The sequence below is a fragment of the Hemicordylus capensis genome, chromosome 11 (genome assembly GCF_027244095.1).
Source record: "Hemicordylus capensis ecotype Gifberg chromosome 11, rHemCap1.1.pri, whole genome shotgun sequence".
NCBI classification, from domain to species: Eukaryota; Metazoa; Chordata; class Lepidosauria; order Squamata; family Cordylidae; genus Hemicordylus; species Hemicordylus capensis.
In genome coordinates, this window is record NC_069667.1 from 5,113,185 (window position 1) to 5,128,397 (window position 15,213).

Consider the following 15,213-nt stretch of genomic DNA (forward strand, 5'->3'; position numbering starts at 1 on the left):
CGAATTACATTCGCGGCATGAGGGAAGCAGCCCCTCCCCTCCCCTCTTGGGTTTTCTTTTGGTGCAGGTTCACATTACATGCCTCCGTGTTTTCCTTCTAGCCAATGGGGAGGGAGAGAGAGTGCTCTTTGAGTAGGAACACAATGTTGCCTTCAAAACCCCATGTCCTAGACTGGTAGCATTTGTATGCACTAAGAGATTTCTTCCCTTTTTTCCAACACATGCATGGTGTTTTAACCAATGAAAACCTCAAGCAAGCAGATTAATATTGTTCAAAAAAAGTCAACTTGAGCAAACAGAGAGAGGTTTTACTTTTGTAACTAGAACTTAAGGAGTTTGCTTCCTGCAGCTAGGCAAGCCAGCTCGATTTGCATTTCTAAAGGGCTATATCTGCATTCCCAAAGAGTTTTTCCCTCTTATCATGTTAATGATTCTCCCTATTTGCTCCTGCGTTTGCAGAAAAACTAGCTTAAAACCAGCATTTAAAAAACCCAGAAATATATCAAGATAAGCTTGAATTTGGAAGACAAAGACCGATTTGTGTGTGGAATGCTTCCAGGGATCTCAAATGGATTTTGGGTTAAGTTTGGCCGGTGTGTGAATGCACACTCTTTCTTCCGGAAGAGATTCGCAGTAACAGCCCTGTGTGGGAATGCTCTAGGAGAACCAAATGTGGGTTAGAATGAGATCTAAACCTTACAACAAAATTAGGAAGTCATGAGTTCCTACTTTAGCTGCAGTCATCCCCATAATGCACCACAGAAATTGGTACAAACCAAATGGAGGGCGGTCAAGTGATTAAAGAAACCTTAATTGATGAATCAAATTAGTTTTAATCAATTAAGCCTGCATACATTTGAAAAAATAAGAATTCTGCAGAAGCACAGTTCCTTTCATTTTTATGCAGTGCCTGTATATTTTATCTTATTAGAAGAGGGCTGCCTCTCCTGAGACAATACAGAAAGACGCATTCCCTGTAAACAATAGTTAAATGTAACATGCAAATCTTACACTAATGTGGAGCTGACATTAAGTTTCCACCACAGGCCCGCTGTCAGCAAGACTGAAGCTCTAACACATTTGCAGAAAACAGCAGACCAATAAATTTAGCACGGATAAGCTAAAAAAACAGGGAGCATCCTTATCAACAAAAAGCAAACTCAACATAGGCTGCTTGAGAGAGAGAGAGATCTGTCTGCTAGCTTAACCCCATTCACTTGCATGAATCTTCTGCTTATAGACAGGTTTGAGGGCACTGGCTGTTTAATTCCTACAGTTAACAGTTGTGAAATAAACATTCTATTTGGCAGTGCGATTGTGGCTGTGAAGCATTCTTCTCCCTGAAATTAATTTTAAGTATACTACATCCAGAGGACTATGGTTGCCAAGCTTTCAGGGAGACCCACCAACAGAGTTAAGTGGTTCATTAAGATCTGCCAGAAAGGGTCAGTTTACTTAATCATTTTTTTAAAAGGAAATCTCACCGCGAAGCAAAAACCCTGCCGTGTTTCTGCAGTGCCTTGCTTCTGCCATGTGCCTGCACACAGCGAAATGAATACAGCCAGAGAAAAGGCATTCTATTCTGCAACAGAGAACTATTTTGCATCCCATGGTGACCCATCAGTTTCACCAGTTGCAGTGATACAAAGAGATGGCGAATATATGCATTGGATCTATGTAAGTTGGGATAGAGAGCAGAGTTCCCTCTAATTTTTATCATCGGTGAGCAGAAAGAGTTTTGTTCTGGGTGGCAGTATCAAGTGCACATAATACACTCTCTCTCTCTCTCTCTCTCTCTCTCTCACACACACACACACACACACACACACACTTAGTGTGCCATGCTATGCAGGGGTTAGTGCACGTGTGTGCCTTAGATGGAACAGTGATAGAGGAGGAGGAGAGCTGGCCTTGAGGTAGTGAGCATGCATTGTCCCCAAGGACCGGCCTTGGTTTGTTATTTGGAGGGGAAACTGCATGTGAGAACAATACGGTATTTCTCTTAGGGGCCAGGGCCATAGCTCAGTGGAAGAGCATCGGCCTGCTTGCATGTAGAAAGTCCCAGGTTCACTCCCTGGCATCTCCAGAGAGGGCTGGGAGAGACTCCTGCCTTAAACCTTGGAGAGCTGCTGCCAGTCAGTGTAGACAATACTGAGCTAGATGGACCAAGGGTCTGACTCAGTATAAGGCAGCTTCTTATGCTCCTATTATGTCTTATTCAGTCATGTCCAAAGCATGGATGTCAGGTGGGCAAAGCAAGCACAATCTACCTCCACTTCCACCACATGATGTCTCTACCAAGTTAGAAAACCAAGATGAACAAAACTCAAAAGGTGCACATAAATCAGCTAATTTAAGAGCTGTTCCATCTCTAAATGTTTTGAAAAAGACCCTTAAGCCACATCTGTTTTCTCAGGCTTTTAACTAAAACTATTTTAAATGGTTTAACTGTTTTTATTCTGTGAAAATTTTAAAATTGTTTTTATTCTGTTTTGTATTTGTTGTACAGGAGGACCTCGACATTTGTGGGGTTCCATTCTCAGCTAACAACTGTGGATAGCAAAACTGTGAATTGCAGCACTGGGACAATGGAAATCCGGGGGTCTGAAGGGCAAGAAAATGGCCAAAAAAAAAAAAAAAAAACCACGGGAAAAGGACAAATAAAGTGCCCTACCATGCTCCATAGGTCCCAAGCATTCCAGCAGTGCCCCGCCCCCCCGAAAGTCTCCACCATTTTTTGGTGGGAAATCACAGTTATAAGCATTTTTTCCTGGAAAACGAGCCACAAAATGGCATCTGGAAATGAACTCTGAGGTCATTTCCAGCCACCCCCAATCTGTAGATTTAACCGCTTTTTTCTTGCATCTACTGACGTTGGGTGCCTATCACCTGACCACGAATAGGCAAAACCGCAGATGCCGGATCCGTGAGTAACAAGATCCTCCTTTACTGCGGATTAGGTACACGGCCTAGAGACACATATATCAGGCGGTATATAAATATGATGAACATATACATAAATAATTAAGGCCCAAGGTGCTTCAAATCATATGATTCTTCCCTAGTGGCAACAAAGCCAGATTTTTTCAGAAGAACTCCTTAAGGCAGGAGTTCCCAAGCTGGGCTCCCAAGATGTTGCTGGACTACAATTCCCATCACCTCAGTTACAAAAGCCCAACAATTTCTTGTTCCACACTACTCAACACTGACTGCAGTCTTTTGGCCCAGCAGCTTCCCATTAATAATCTGTTCATAGAACACAGTCACAAGAATAGAATACACAAGTATATCCACTCAGACTATTCTCTTGTCATTACTTCCTTACCTTATCCTCAAAGCCATTGTCTGTAGCATAAGACGGTGGCTTGCCAGGGTGTCGATAGAGAATGAAGTCTTGGCTAGGTAGAATTAAACAAGAGACATTAAAATTGACACATACGAAAACTCAGCTCCCTTGAGAAGACCATAATGCTGGCGAAAGGAAAGAGAAGGAGAGGACGACCAGCAGCAAGGTGGGTGGACTCGATTAAGACAGCAATGGATGCACCACTGAGAGACCTTCAAGGCCAAGTGGAAGACAGATCATCCGGGAGAGAATCTATGTGGTCGCTAAGAGTCGACACCAACTTGATGGCATTTAATCAATCAATCATGCTCCTTGGAAATGTCTACTAGGGCACAACTACACATTTACACGACACCAAATTGCAGCCTAAAACTTGAAAAATGAACAGGATGTGATGTCAGAGTGGGGAGAACTATGATGTGTGTGGTGGGAGAGACAGTTCAAGGGGAAATTAGAAGTTTTTGACACAACCACCCAAAGAAGTTAACCACATCATCATAGTCGAATGAGAAACTGTTTTAGTATCTCGGTAATTCTAAAGTGAGCCCCAAATCCCACCGTCTTTCGTTTATACAGAAAGAGCTCTTTAAAAATTTCAAAGACAATCTTTGTATCAATTTCTATCAACTTGAAGAGACATCACTACAGTAGTTGGTAGAATGCATCAGTCAGTGTGTTACAGTGGCCAGGATTGCAAGGACTGGGGATTAACATATTTAAATTCCCACTTGAACACGACGACAACTCTAGACTAGTAGCGAACCCTACCATTGTGAGAGTGGAGCCACATAATGGCACAGCGGGGAAGCAACCTGCCTAGAGAGCAGGAGGCTGTTGGTTTGATTCCCCGCTGGGGTGTTTCCCAGAATATGGGAAAGTCCTATATTGGGCAGCAGCGATATAGGAAGGTGCTGAAAGGTATCATCTCATACTGCACGGGAGAAGGCAATGGTAAACCACTCCTGTATTCTACCAAGAAAACCACAGGGCTCTGTGGTCGCCAGGAGTCTTTTTCTGTGAGGGTAAAATGTGGGAAATCTCACACTCATGCACACCATTGAGGACACAAATGTGACTGATAATTTCTACCCAAACAAAATTATGCAAGGAGAGAGTGAATAAATGCAATGTGTGGGGTCGGAGGGGGGCGGGCGGGAGGACACACAGAAATGTTGATTAATCCAGAGAGTTATGATTTTAAAGCCATATTCACTTATCTCTTGAAAAAAAAATTTTTTGGTAAGGTTTGAAGATGGTGAAAAGCATTTTGTTCTCTGCAGTATTGGGGTAATGTTCCATTTTGTTCCGAGGTGATAACTTTCCAGCCACCAAGCAGCAAGCACAGGCAGTCAACTCAAAGCGTCAGCTGAAATTACACTGTACTTCAAATTGCATTTTAAGGATTACACACAGCAAGGAGTGCTTCCATTTCCTCAGGCTTGTGTTTAATTAAGGATGAAAGCAGACCACACTAACTGTAGGCTGTTAAATAATAAGTCCTCCCACACACACTGGTATGGCATTTCTAAGGGCAAAACTACACGTGGCACTCAAATCACATGGATTTCTTCTCCAACTTTCTTTTCTTTTTACACAAATACAATTCAAATCAAATCTTTATTGTTACAGTCATTCGACTAGCAAAACACAAAGTACAAAATCTTTAAATAAAAGCAAACATGGTCAAATAAGTAATAAACTGTTAAAACATAAAACAGAGCCATAACGCCTGAGTTCATCCATTACATAAAACAGAGGGTGCCATGCATCATAATAATCTAAAATTTAATTCTATCCAACCCCATATCTCGCTTCTCAACATTTCTTATCCTAGTCTTGTTAGCCCGAAAACAAAACTTTGCCACATTATAAGATACTACATCCCAATGGTCTGTTAAAAGTAATTCCAAATAGAACTGCTCAGAACAACTGGGGTATGCTGTTAAAAAAAGGACTTATCTCTCACACAAAGTTCAATAAAACTGACAATTCAAGATAACATGGGCTGTTGACTCAACTTCCTCAGAACCACAAGGGCAGACAGGCTCCTTGTAGGGCATCTTACAGTATCTCCCCTCCCAGACAGCTGTTTCTAAGGCATTACACCAGGCCAGCGTCAGAGCCCTATGGAAACTAGGTACTAATATTTTATTAAGGTATCTTGCTGGGCCAGACAGTGATGTATGATTGCTTAAATAAGTGTCAACCCCTATCTGGCTCCTGTCCTTCTGTTTCTCCATATCCATAATGAGTTGATGCAGCACAAATACAATTATGGATGCTGCAATCCCAAGAAGAACCCCAAGCCAACAAAAGAGGCTTCTCAACCCTTCTCCTTCCATTAGTTTTAATACCCATCTTTCTGATGCGTGGAAATGGTTGGGAAACCTGTCCACCTCACTTTCGTCTTCCATTGCAGCTGCATGTGAAAAAAAAACATGCAACTGAGCCTCACATTTCACTTGACTTAGTTCATAGGAGCCTTGCTGGATCAAAAGTTCATAGGAGCCTTGCTGGATCAAACTTAAGGCCAATCTGGTCCAGCACCCTGTTTCACACAGGGGCCCACTGGACACTTTGGGAAGCCACACAACCAGGACATCCCTCTCCTGCCTCTGTTCCTGTGCAACTGGAATTGGGAGGCATCCTGTCTCATAGAAGTAGCTTATAGTCATCAATTCTAGTAGGCACTGATAGACTTGTCATCCATGAATTTGTCTTAAGAGGCCCTGCTGGAAGTCATCCAAAATGGCGGCCATTCCAGTTTAACCTTGGTTGGAAGCAAGGTTAGAATTAAGTCAAGACCACTTCTGATCCATACTATGAGCATCCAACATAAGATGGAAAGCACTGCCTTTGTGATTACTTTGCACCAAGTATACATAGGAGCTATTAGAATGTTTAAAAGTTTCTACTACATCATAGGAGTCTGCTAATAAAACTGCTAATATTATAATGCCCTTATTAGAGTAACTGGCCCTATCCACCCCCAGCACAGTACTTCCAGTGACTGTAGCTGGGGTCTATCTTATGTTTCTTTTTAGAATGTGAGCCCCTTGGGGACAGGGTTCCATCTTATTCCATCTTATTTGTTATTTCTCTGTGTAAACTGCCCTGAGCCATTTTTGGAAGGGCGGTATAGAAATTGAATTATTATTATTATTATTATTATTATTAATAATAATAATAATAATACAAAACTATGGTGTGGCCACACCTGGAGTACTGCATACAATTCTGGTCACATCTTAAAAAAAGACATTGTAGAACTGGAAAAGGTGCAAAAGAGGACATCCAAGATGATCAGGGGCCTAAAGAACCTTTCTTATGAGGCAAGGCAACAACACCTGGGGCTATTTAGTTTAGAAAAAAGACAACTGCGGGGAGACATGATAGAGGTATATAGAATCATGCATGGTGTGGAGAAAGTGGATGGAAATTCTTCTCCCTCTCACATAACACTAAAACCAAGGGTCATCCCATGAAATGGATTGCCAGGAAATTTAGGACCAGCAAACAGAGGTACTTTTTCACACAATGCATAATCAGCTTGTGGAATTCTCTGCCACAAGATGTGGTGACATCTAACAACCTGGATGGCTTTAAGAGGGGCTTGGATAACTTCATGGAGGAGAGGTCTATCAAGGGCTACTAGCCGGACGACTATAGGCCACCTCCAGCCTCAGAGGCAGGATGCCTCTGAGTAACAGCAGGAGGGAGGGCCTGCCCTCAACTCCTGCCTGTAGGCTTCCAGTGGCATCTGGTGGGCCATGGTCTGAAACAGGAGGCTGGACTAGATGGGCCTCCTTGGGCCTGATCCAGCAGGGCTGCTCTTATGTTCTTAATTCCACTGAAAGTACTGCTACCGAAAGAGCAGGTCACTTATGCCCTTACGCTCAGTGTTCCTGCAATAAGACTGGACAGAACTTTGCTCTTCCAGAGGGATCTCCAGAACGGATGAAGCTTTAATAGCAAGCTTGCACGGCTTAGTGCTGTGCCCAGAACTCTGTGCGGGAGACTGCGCAAGGGATCCCTACAAATGAGAGAGTGTGTGGGAGCCACATCAGACCCCATGAAGTGCACTACCACCCAATTCATGTTGATTGGCACGGCCTCAAAAAGCAAAAAAGCACAGCCAGAACTACTACAGCTAGGTTTCAAATGCTGCTAGAAACCAAGGCGTACTGTTCAGAACATCTAAAACTATGGAGGGCAATGTAGATACTTTCAAAAGCCGAATGACTCGTGATAAACAGAAATCAGTGAAGGAAACAACTGTCTTCCAGGCCAGTCACCCAAGGCTGCCCCAAGGGACAAACAGTTTCATGAGTTGCCATTCCCAGCATGGAAAGAAACCCTGTAATGCGGGGCGAGCTGTAATCACCCTGTAATCACAGGGCGAGCTGCTCACAGGAGCAGATGTTTTACAGGGCAGGCCAGAGGTCATGTGAGTACAATGGGCATTCTGTCCGGCTACACCAAACAGTGCCATGAACAATGATGTGCTCCTCACTCTGGACTCCCTAATCCAGATCTTTATATAGCCACGCTTTCTCAAAGAACCTCCAAGACCTGAAATAACCTGAAGAATGCCACTTCCCCCAGCATATGAAGTGGGTTCTGCACAGGACTGGGATTGTGCCCAGTCCTGAGAAAAGCTGGACATGTGGGTGGCCATCCGTCACCCAGTGAAGTAAAGTAAGCAAAACTTTATGTCGGTCGTAGACCAGCAATCCAACATAAAACAGATAAGAAAATAATAGTAATAATAATAAGATAATCATATAAAATCAGACTACATTTATACGCATTTGACATATTATATAACAATATTTGGCCACAATATGAATAACATCCGAATTAAGATTAGTGCGCAAATAGTTTAAATAAAATCATCTCCACGACCCGGAAAATTAATCAAAAGTGGGGCAATTAGTTGGCGTCTTATGTCTCTATAAGTATCATCTGAACTTTCCCCTAAAAATCAAAACATCCCAAGTGTTGACATTAGAAAATGGAATACTTACTTATAGATCAATGAGAAGGCACTGATTTCTAGTTGTCCAGCACTTTCCTGTTTATATAGAAAAGAAGTTAACCAACTGCTCTGTAATCAAAGGTCAAAGAGCTTTGCATTGAATATTCTCCCAATATAGGTCCTGATCTAATTACAGAATGGATCAGTTATAAGGAAATCAGATGATGCTTCTTCTTGGTCAATTTCCCCCACTCTGAAACAGCCCCAATGCACCTCTAGTCCCCAAAAGGTGCAATGCTCTCAATAGCACTCCCAGAAGGAGCTCATTTGACAACAGCACCCCCTTTGGGAGAGAAATCCTCCTACAATGGGAACTGAGGAAGAGAATGGCTTTTAACATGCAGACACAGCCATCTACTTCCTCATAACAAAAGCCTTAATATTCCTGCAAAAAAGCTACAAGGATGCCAGTTAACCAAGATCACTTCCCCCAACACATTTGCCTCATCCAAAGTATACATTTTAAAATTACTGCTATGATTTATTTGTATTTTCAAACACAAATTCTAGAATACCCAACCAACTGTAGAAGGATCAACTGTGGAAGGACTCAAGAAGTTACCAGTTGCAAGGCACAAACCAGTGATTGGCGGTTACTATTCTGACCTGCTTTTGTTTCTTCCAACTAGCCTCTGTTAAGAGGCACAGAGCTAAAGCTTTGCTAGAGATGCAAAATCAGGGGCTGGACTATATTCTTTTCACCTCAGTACAGCTCTCAAAACATGGAGCAGCCTTACCTTGGGGTCTCCAAGCCTTTCCAAGTATTTTTCAAATGACCCTTCAACATACTAAAAAAAGGAAAAGGAAAAAATGATTTAACTTATAGTTTATCTTTACAAAACACACTTAATTAAGGGTTAGCTTCTGCACCTGGATCAAGAGATGATCTGGATCAAGAGATGATCTTGACACCAGAGACCTAAGTGCATGAGCTAGAGTGATTCCATTTTGTATGCCTAGGCTCCATTTCTGCTCTTTGCAATGAGTTGTTGTACCCCCTAGTCTGTGTACATGCATTTTCCTGAGCAGCCAGCCTAAGTGAGGCACTGAGTGCTTGTCAAAAGGATGAGAAGATACAGACCCTTGAATGAGTAACCACCTCTAGTCCTAGCAGGGATGTGGATTCCATTAAGAATGTGTGTATTGTAATGCAATCGTGTGCTGAGAATGATTAACCTGAAGCGCAGCCAAGGCTTGCTTTGATAACTTGATTCTCCAGCGCCTATTGCCTGTGCAGACAATAAACTTTTGATCAGATCTCCACCCTTGGCGTGTTATTGGCCACTGCATGCCAGGCAAGGAGCCTGGCTTTTGGGGTAACAATCTGGATCAACAGTGGCTAAGATATGTGCATTCAAACATGCATGTATCTATGTCTTCATATAAACAAGTGCCCAGGTCCTAAGAGTACAAATCTAAGCGTTTTGCATCATCTTATACAAAAATACTTACAGACTCAAAGTTAGTCTGGTTTTTCCTCAGGAATGAAACACAAGCTTTTCTGACTGACATATGATGAATCTGGCAAGCATATACCTAAAAAAAAATTGCAAACATTCCTTATAAACAGGATCTTTAAGGCAACAGCCAAACTGACTAGGCAGTAAGACTCATTAGGCTGGGTTGTGTTAGTTTGCAGTCAGATCCTGTGCATGTTTTAAAATTTTAATATTTAGCGTTTTTATCTATATTTTAAATTCTCTTAGTTGCAGAGTGGATTTGATTTAAATCAAACTAATTTAATTCACGATTTAAATCACGATTTAAATCACTAGTCAGTAAGGCTTGATTTAAATCATAGTTTTCTACATAAAGACTAATTCTTGCTGGTATAACTTTAATATGCAAGTAGATGAAGATTTTTAGAATAACAACTTTTCATATTAGTTTTTTTATCCCCAGTTTAATAGGTTAATCATTCATATTTGGACAACGTTTCTGTTGTACTTAGGAAGGAGAAAAATAATCATTACCTTAATAATAACAATTTAAATAGATTTATTCAACTGAAACAATAACATTACAGCATATGTTATTTGTTTAAACAAACATCCATGTTTGTTAACTAATTTGGCTAAATAAAATATACATATTTTAAGAAACTTAGACTGTCAGCCCAGCCTACACATGAAAAACTTAAATACTGTCCTCTGTAGCTCACTCGTCATCTTCATCTTCTTCTTTGTTCATAATCTGGAAAAGAAAAACAAGCTTTCCTGCTTTATCGGGTCCCAAACGATTTCTCAATTTAGAATGAATGAGTCCAAAGGAAGAGAATATTCTTTCAACGCCTGCAGAAGAAGCTACTGCTGTTAAAAGTGAAATCATTACTTGAACAGTCTCTAAATCCAAGTGCTTAAGTGACTTCCACCAGTTCACTGGTGTGACTTTCTTTAAAATATCTTCAGCAAGCATATATTTCTTGAATGGTTCCCCCTTAGCTTTGAAGTTTATTATAGTTGGCATTACAGATGGATGATTGCTGGATACCCATGTCATAGCTAACTCCTCTTCCTCAGCACTTAAGTCCAAAAAATGAGCTGGAGACAGTACTTGTCCTATTCGTTTTTTTAATGCTTGTAATTTAATTCTGTCCATGTGTAGTTCTGTTTTTAAGTGTTCACTCAGTTCCTTCCAAATTTCAACAGCATCAGCAATAAAACAGCTATTTTTCTGTATTTTGTTTAAAGATTCAGAGATGGGTTTCAGGATGCTCAGCATATGTTCAACATTTCTCTTAAGCCCAATGTTGAGGATTTTGGCCGTGACAGTGCCATCTATTTTATCTCGATTTTGTTCACAAACTGTCATCAGAATAGGCCAGTTCTTGATATACTGCTCAAAACAGTCCACCACAGAGTTCCATCCAACATCTTGTGGGAGCGTTAGCTTGGTTCCACCCATCCTTTTCAGAGCTGCTGCAGCAAAGTGATTGTTACGGAAGTATTTAGCAATTTCAACAACATTAGTCTTTATTTCTGGAACACTTAAGTCTTTGGCTAAGAGGTGCAGCAAATCAGCACTGCAACCATATGTTATTAGCTTTGTATTCCCTTCCTGCTCTTCTAAATTTCTTCTCATCTTGGATACATTTGCAGCATTGTCTGTGACCAAACTGCGTACTAGACATTTGAATTTTTGTTCACATGTTATTATAGCTTTTACTGCCACTTCTTGTAAGTATTCTGCTGTGTGTGCATTTCCTGACGTATCAATTGTTTGTGCAAGGAAGACTTTCCCTTCTTCTGTTGTTATACAAGCACATACAATAGGATCATTGTGGACATTACTCCACCCATCAATACTTAGGTTAACAATTCTACCCTCCAGAGCTGTTGCACATTGCTCCATTTCTCTGTCATACACTTTATCCAGCAGTTTCCCTGCAACATCTGCTCTGCTGGGTGGACTGTATCCTGGTCTCAGTGACTGAACCATATTAATGAAATGTGGGTTCTCAGTCAGACGGAAAGAAGAGTTCGTTGCATAAACAAACTGGGCAATTTTTTCATCAATTAACTCTTTTTCTAATCTGCTAGTTTTTATCACAAACTTATCTATGGTGGTTCCAGGAAGGAAGGATTTTTTCTTTCTTTTAGGTGATAGTGATATGTGGCTGTGGGTGTCTGATGATGATGCTAATGAAGCACTATCCTGGATGGATAACTCTGAAACTGTAGAACAGGAGGATGGTGATCTTGAAGGTGGATAGTTTCCAGAATCCATGAATTCCCCTAAACAAAAAAGTCAATGCTGTTATTTTATTGTTTATACAATTTCTGCTTATTGTACACAGCACTGCCGCAAAAGGAATATTTGCTTTTCTTCATAACTGTACCAAATGACAGTAACATGCAGTAATAATAAGAAATATAATTTTGCTCAAACATGACAGTTCAAGGCAGTCTTTAGAAATATTATATGATTCAATAAAAATGTTTACCAACCTGAAGATCCTGCCTGTTCAAATGTGTTTCTTTGGTCATCTTCATCACAGCACTTCTCATGATGTTGCCTCATTCGGGCCACCAGGCCTTGCATTTCTTTGTTGCAGTGTTTGCATTTTGCACGCATGCCTGCCTTACCGATAGGTAAAGGAACTTCATTAAAATATTGCCAAACTGGGTCTCTTTTACGGCCTGCTGCCATTATAGGTTTTTTCCTCCAAGGAAAGAATGTGATAAACCTCAGGTCATACACACAAAAAGATCCAAAGACTTGTCTGTCTGTGGCTATGCAGTATTGTGCTCAGAAAGTTTCACTTTCATTTTGTACTGCTTGTCTGCTTGCCCCTCCCTCCTCACACTTAGTTTCACTTTCTTCTTGTGCAGATCTATTCCACTCCAAACAATCAGAAAAATATTGTTTATATTCTATTTCACTGAACTTCTTGAAACTTAGCACTGAAGGGGTTGATTCTGTATTCATAGGTTTGTAGAACAATAGGATTAAGGTCTTTTTCTCAACTCTGTTCATGTCATAACATTTTTGCTGTGAAGAAGAGGCATGTGATCTCTGCTGAGTCAAATTCAGTTTTGAGAACTGCAGAAGTAAACCAAGCATCTGTGATAATATCTTGTAGGCAGAGAAACTGCCCAATAATCTTACAAAAACCTCTGGAAGAGCATGACATTGTGAATGGATTAATGGAATTTATTTACCAAAAAAATTAAACATATACAGCCTTATTCTACATAATTAAAAAACTAATCTTTATTTCATGATGGAATAACCTTTGGATGGTAATATATTTTCCTCAAAAAGCATTTTATTTTTAAAAATCCGATTTAAATCAAAAAAATCCGATTTAAATCAAAAAATCCAATTTTTTTATTTTTTTAAAAAAATCATTGATTTTTATCCACCCTGCTTAGTTGTGTTAATGTTTAGATTCTTCTTGTGTTTTAGATCCTAAACAACCCAGAGAATTGTATACAGGGCAGTACAGAAATGTGGCAAATAAACAAACGTTTACTGTGAAATAACACAGAAAGGTAGCAAGCATGACTTGTCCCCTTAGCTAAGCAAGGTCTGCCCTGGTTGCATTTGAATGGGAGACCACACGTGAGCACTGTAAGATATTCCGCTCAGGGGATGCTCTGGGAGCATCTAGGTTCCAAGTTCCCTCCCTGGCAACATCTCCAAGATAGGGCTGAGAGAGACTCCTGCTTGCAACCTTGGAGAAGCCGCTGCCAGTCTGTGAAGACAAAACCAAGCTAGATAGACCAATGGTCTGACTCAATATATGGCAGCTTCCTGTGTTCCTAAAGGCTATGAGGCTACTCTCAAGGTGTGCATTGGAGGATAGCATTGGTGTGCAAACCACTGTCTACAGTCCCCTCCCCTGCTTTTTTTAAAGTGCACACACTGACCAAAGAAGATACTCTCAGGACATTATCATGTGGATAAGTTGATAAATGATTATAAACGATGGACACGATCCTTTAAATCAAAGCACTTCTGAAGCCTGCTACTAAAGAAAGCGACACCAGAGGCCTAAGTGTGTGAGCTAGAGTGATTCCATTCTGTATGTCTATGATCCATTTTGCTCTTTGCAATGAGTTGTTGTACCCCTAGTCTGTATCCGTACATTTTGAGAAACACACAAATACCTTACTTGTTCTTTCTGGTCTTGAGCAGCCAGCCTACTTTAGCTACTGCACTCCAGGCAAAGAACCCGGCTTTCGGGGCAACAAAACCATGGTATTTCCCCGATTTAAAGCCATCCCAGAGCTTTAAAAAGCAAAAAGCCAAGAACTGGAGGAAGAGCCTTCACTGGAATTCCAAGCTCTTTCTACAATCCCTAAAAAAAGAGGTGTTTATGGATGCAACTAGGCACAACATGGGAAATCTCTGATCAAAGCCTCCCACTTAAAAATAAATAAATAAATAAATAAATAACAGCAGATGCTAGAGGGGATGTACAGCACTGGAGAAAGCCAGGAGATTAACGCACACACCCCACCACACACACACCAACACAGGTTCTCTGATTAAATTCACACCTTGCAGGAGAAACACACAGTTACAAATTTCTCCCCAACCACCGTTCCTATTAACTCACACACATACCCTAGGAGATGTGTGGTTATTACTGATCTCCTGAGCAGTATCCGGCTGCATGAATAAAGATTATGGTTGCAACTCTATGCACATTTATATGGGAGCAAGTCCCACTAAACTCTGTGAAAGTTACTTCTGAGTAAATGTGGATGGGTTCAGACAGCATGACTAGAATATTTAACACGAAGTAGGGTCTCCTTGAAGTCAGAGACACTTCTGAATTGTCATGTTTAGGGTGAAACCTTAACTCTAACAGTATTTCCATTGCATGGCACCAAAAGTGTATTTTGCATTTCCTGACAGCCTGCCATTCAAACGTAACACACACATTAGCATTCACTGGAGCACATAAGTGGCAGGAGAGACTCAACAGTGGCTTTTAATGTTATGCATGGAAATGCTTTTAGGAAAGTGCCCTCCACTTTCCAATCCACACCTTCTAACACACAAGTCTTCTTGAGGAGGGAAGGGGGGGTTACACTATCAGCTACCCTCCAAAACTGCTCTCAAGTCTAAGAGTGCCAATCTGGAAGGGGTGACAGATGGCCCTCCAAAGCACTAGGGTTGTGCGATGTTTTTTCCCCTGTTTTGTTTTTGGCCCGAATCTGAAACACCCCCATTTTGTTCTTTGTTCGAAATTGCAAAATCCAAATCTGAAACGTTTTGGATTTTTTAAAAATGGTACCGGGGGAAAACTAGTGGGTGGGGGTGGTAGTGCCCAATGGGTGGAAACTACCACCCAATTTTCAGAAGAATTGGGCAAAGG

At 41.0% G+C, this 15,213-nt stretch overlaps 2 protein-coding genes across 2 annotated transcripts in view; both read right to left on the reverse strand.

Moving 5' to 3' along the window:
- ALG13 (ALG13 UDP-N-acetylglucosaminyltransferase subunit) overlaps nt 1-15,213 on the reverse strand; it is a 68,567-nt gene that overhangs the window by 33,184 nt on the left and 20,170 nt on the right. The window contains exons 6-9 of the mRNA XM_053274103.1: nt 9,837-9,920; nt 9,122-9,172; nt 8,374-8,420; nt 3,326-3,398 (exon numbers count right to left, since the gene is read on the reverse strand). Of these exons, the coding sequence (XP_053130078.1) occupies nt 3,326-3,398; nt 8,374-8,420; nt 9,122-9,172; nt 9,837-9,920 (255 nt within the window). The remainder of the gene's footprint in view (nt 1-3,325; nt 3,399-8,373; nt 8,421-9,121; nt 9,173-9,836; nt 9,921-15,213) is intronic.
- Nucleotides 10,366-12,663, reverse strand: LOC128335458 (uncharacterized). The gene is made up of 2 exons (XM_053273762.1): nt 12,332-12,663; nt 10,366-12,118 (listed from the first exon to the last, which is right to left on the reverse strand). The coding sequence occupies exons 1-2, from the start codon at nt 12,531-12,533 to the stop codon at nt 10,542-10,544; spliced, it is 1,779 nt and encodes a 592-aa protein (XP_053129737.1). The 5' UTR covers nt 12,534-12,663; the 3' UTR covers nt 10,366-10,541.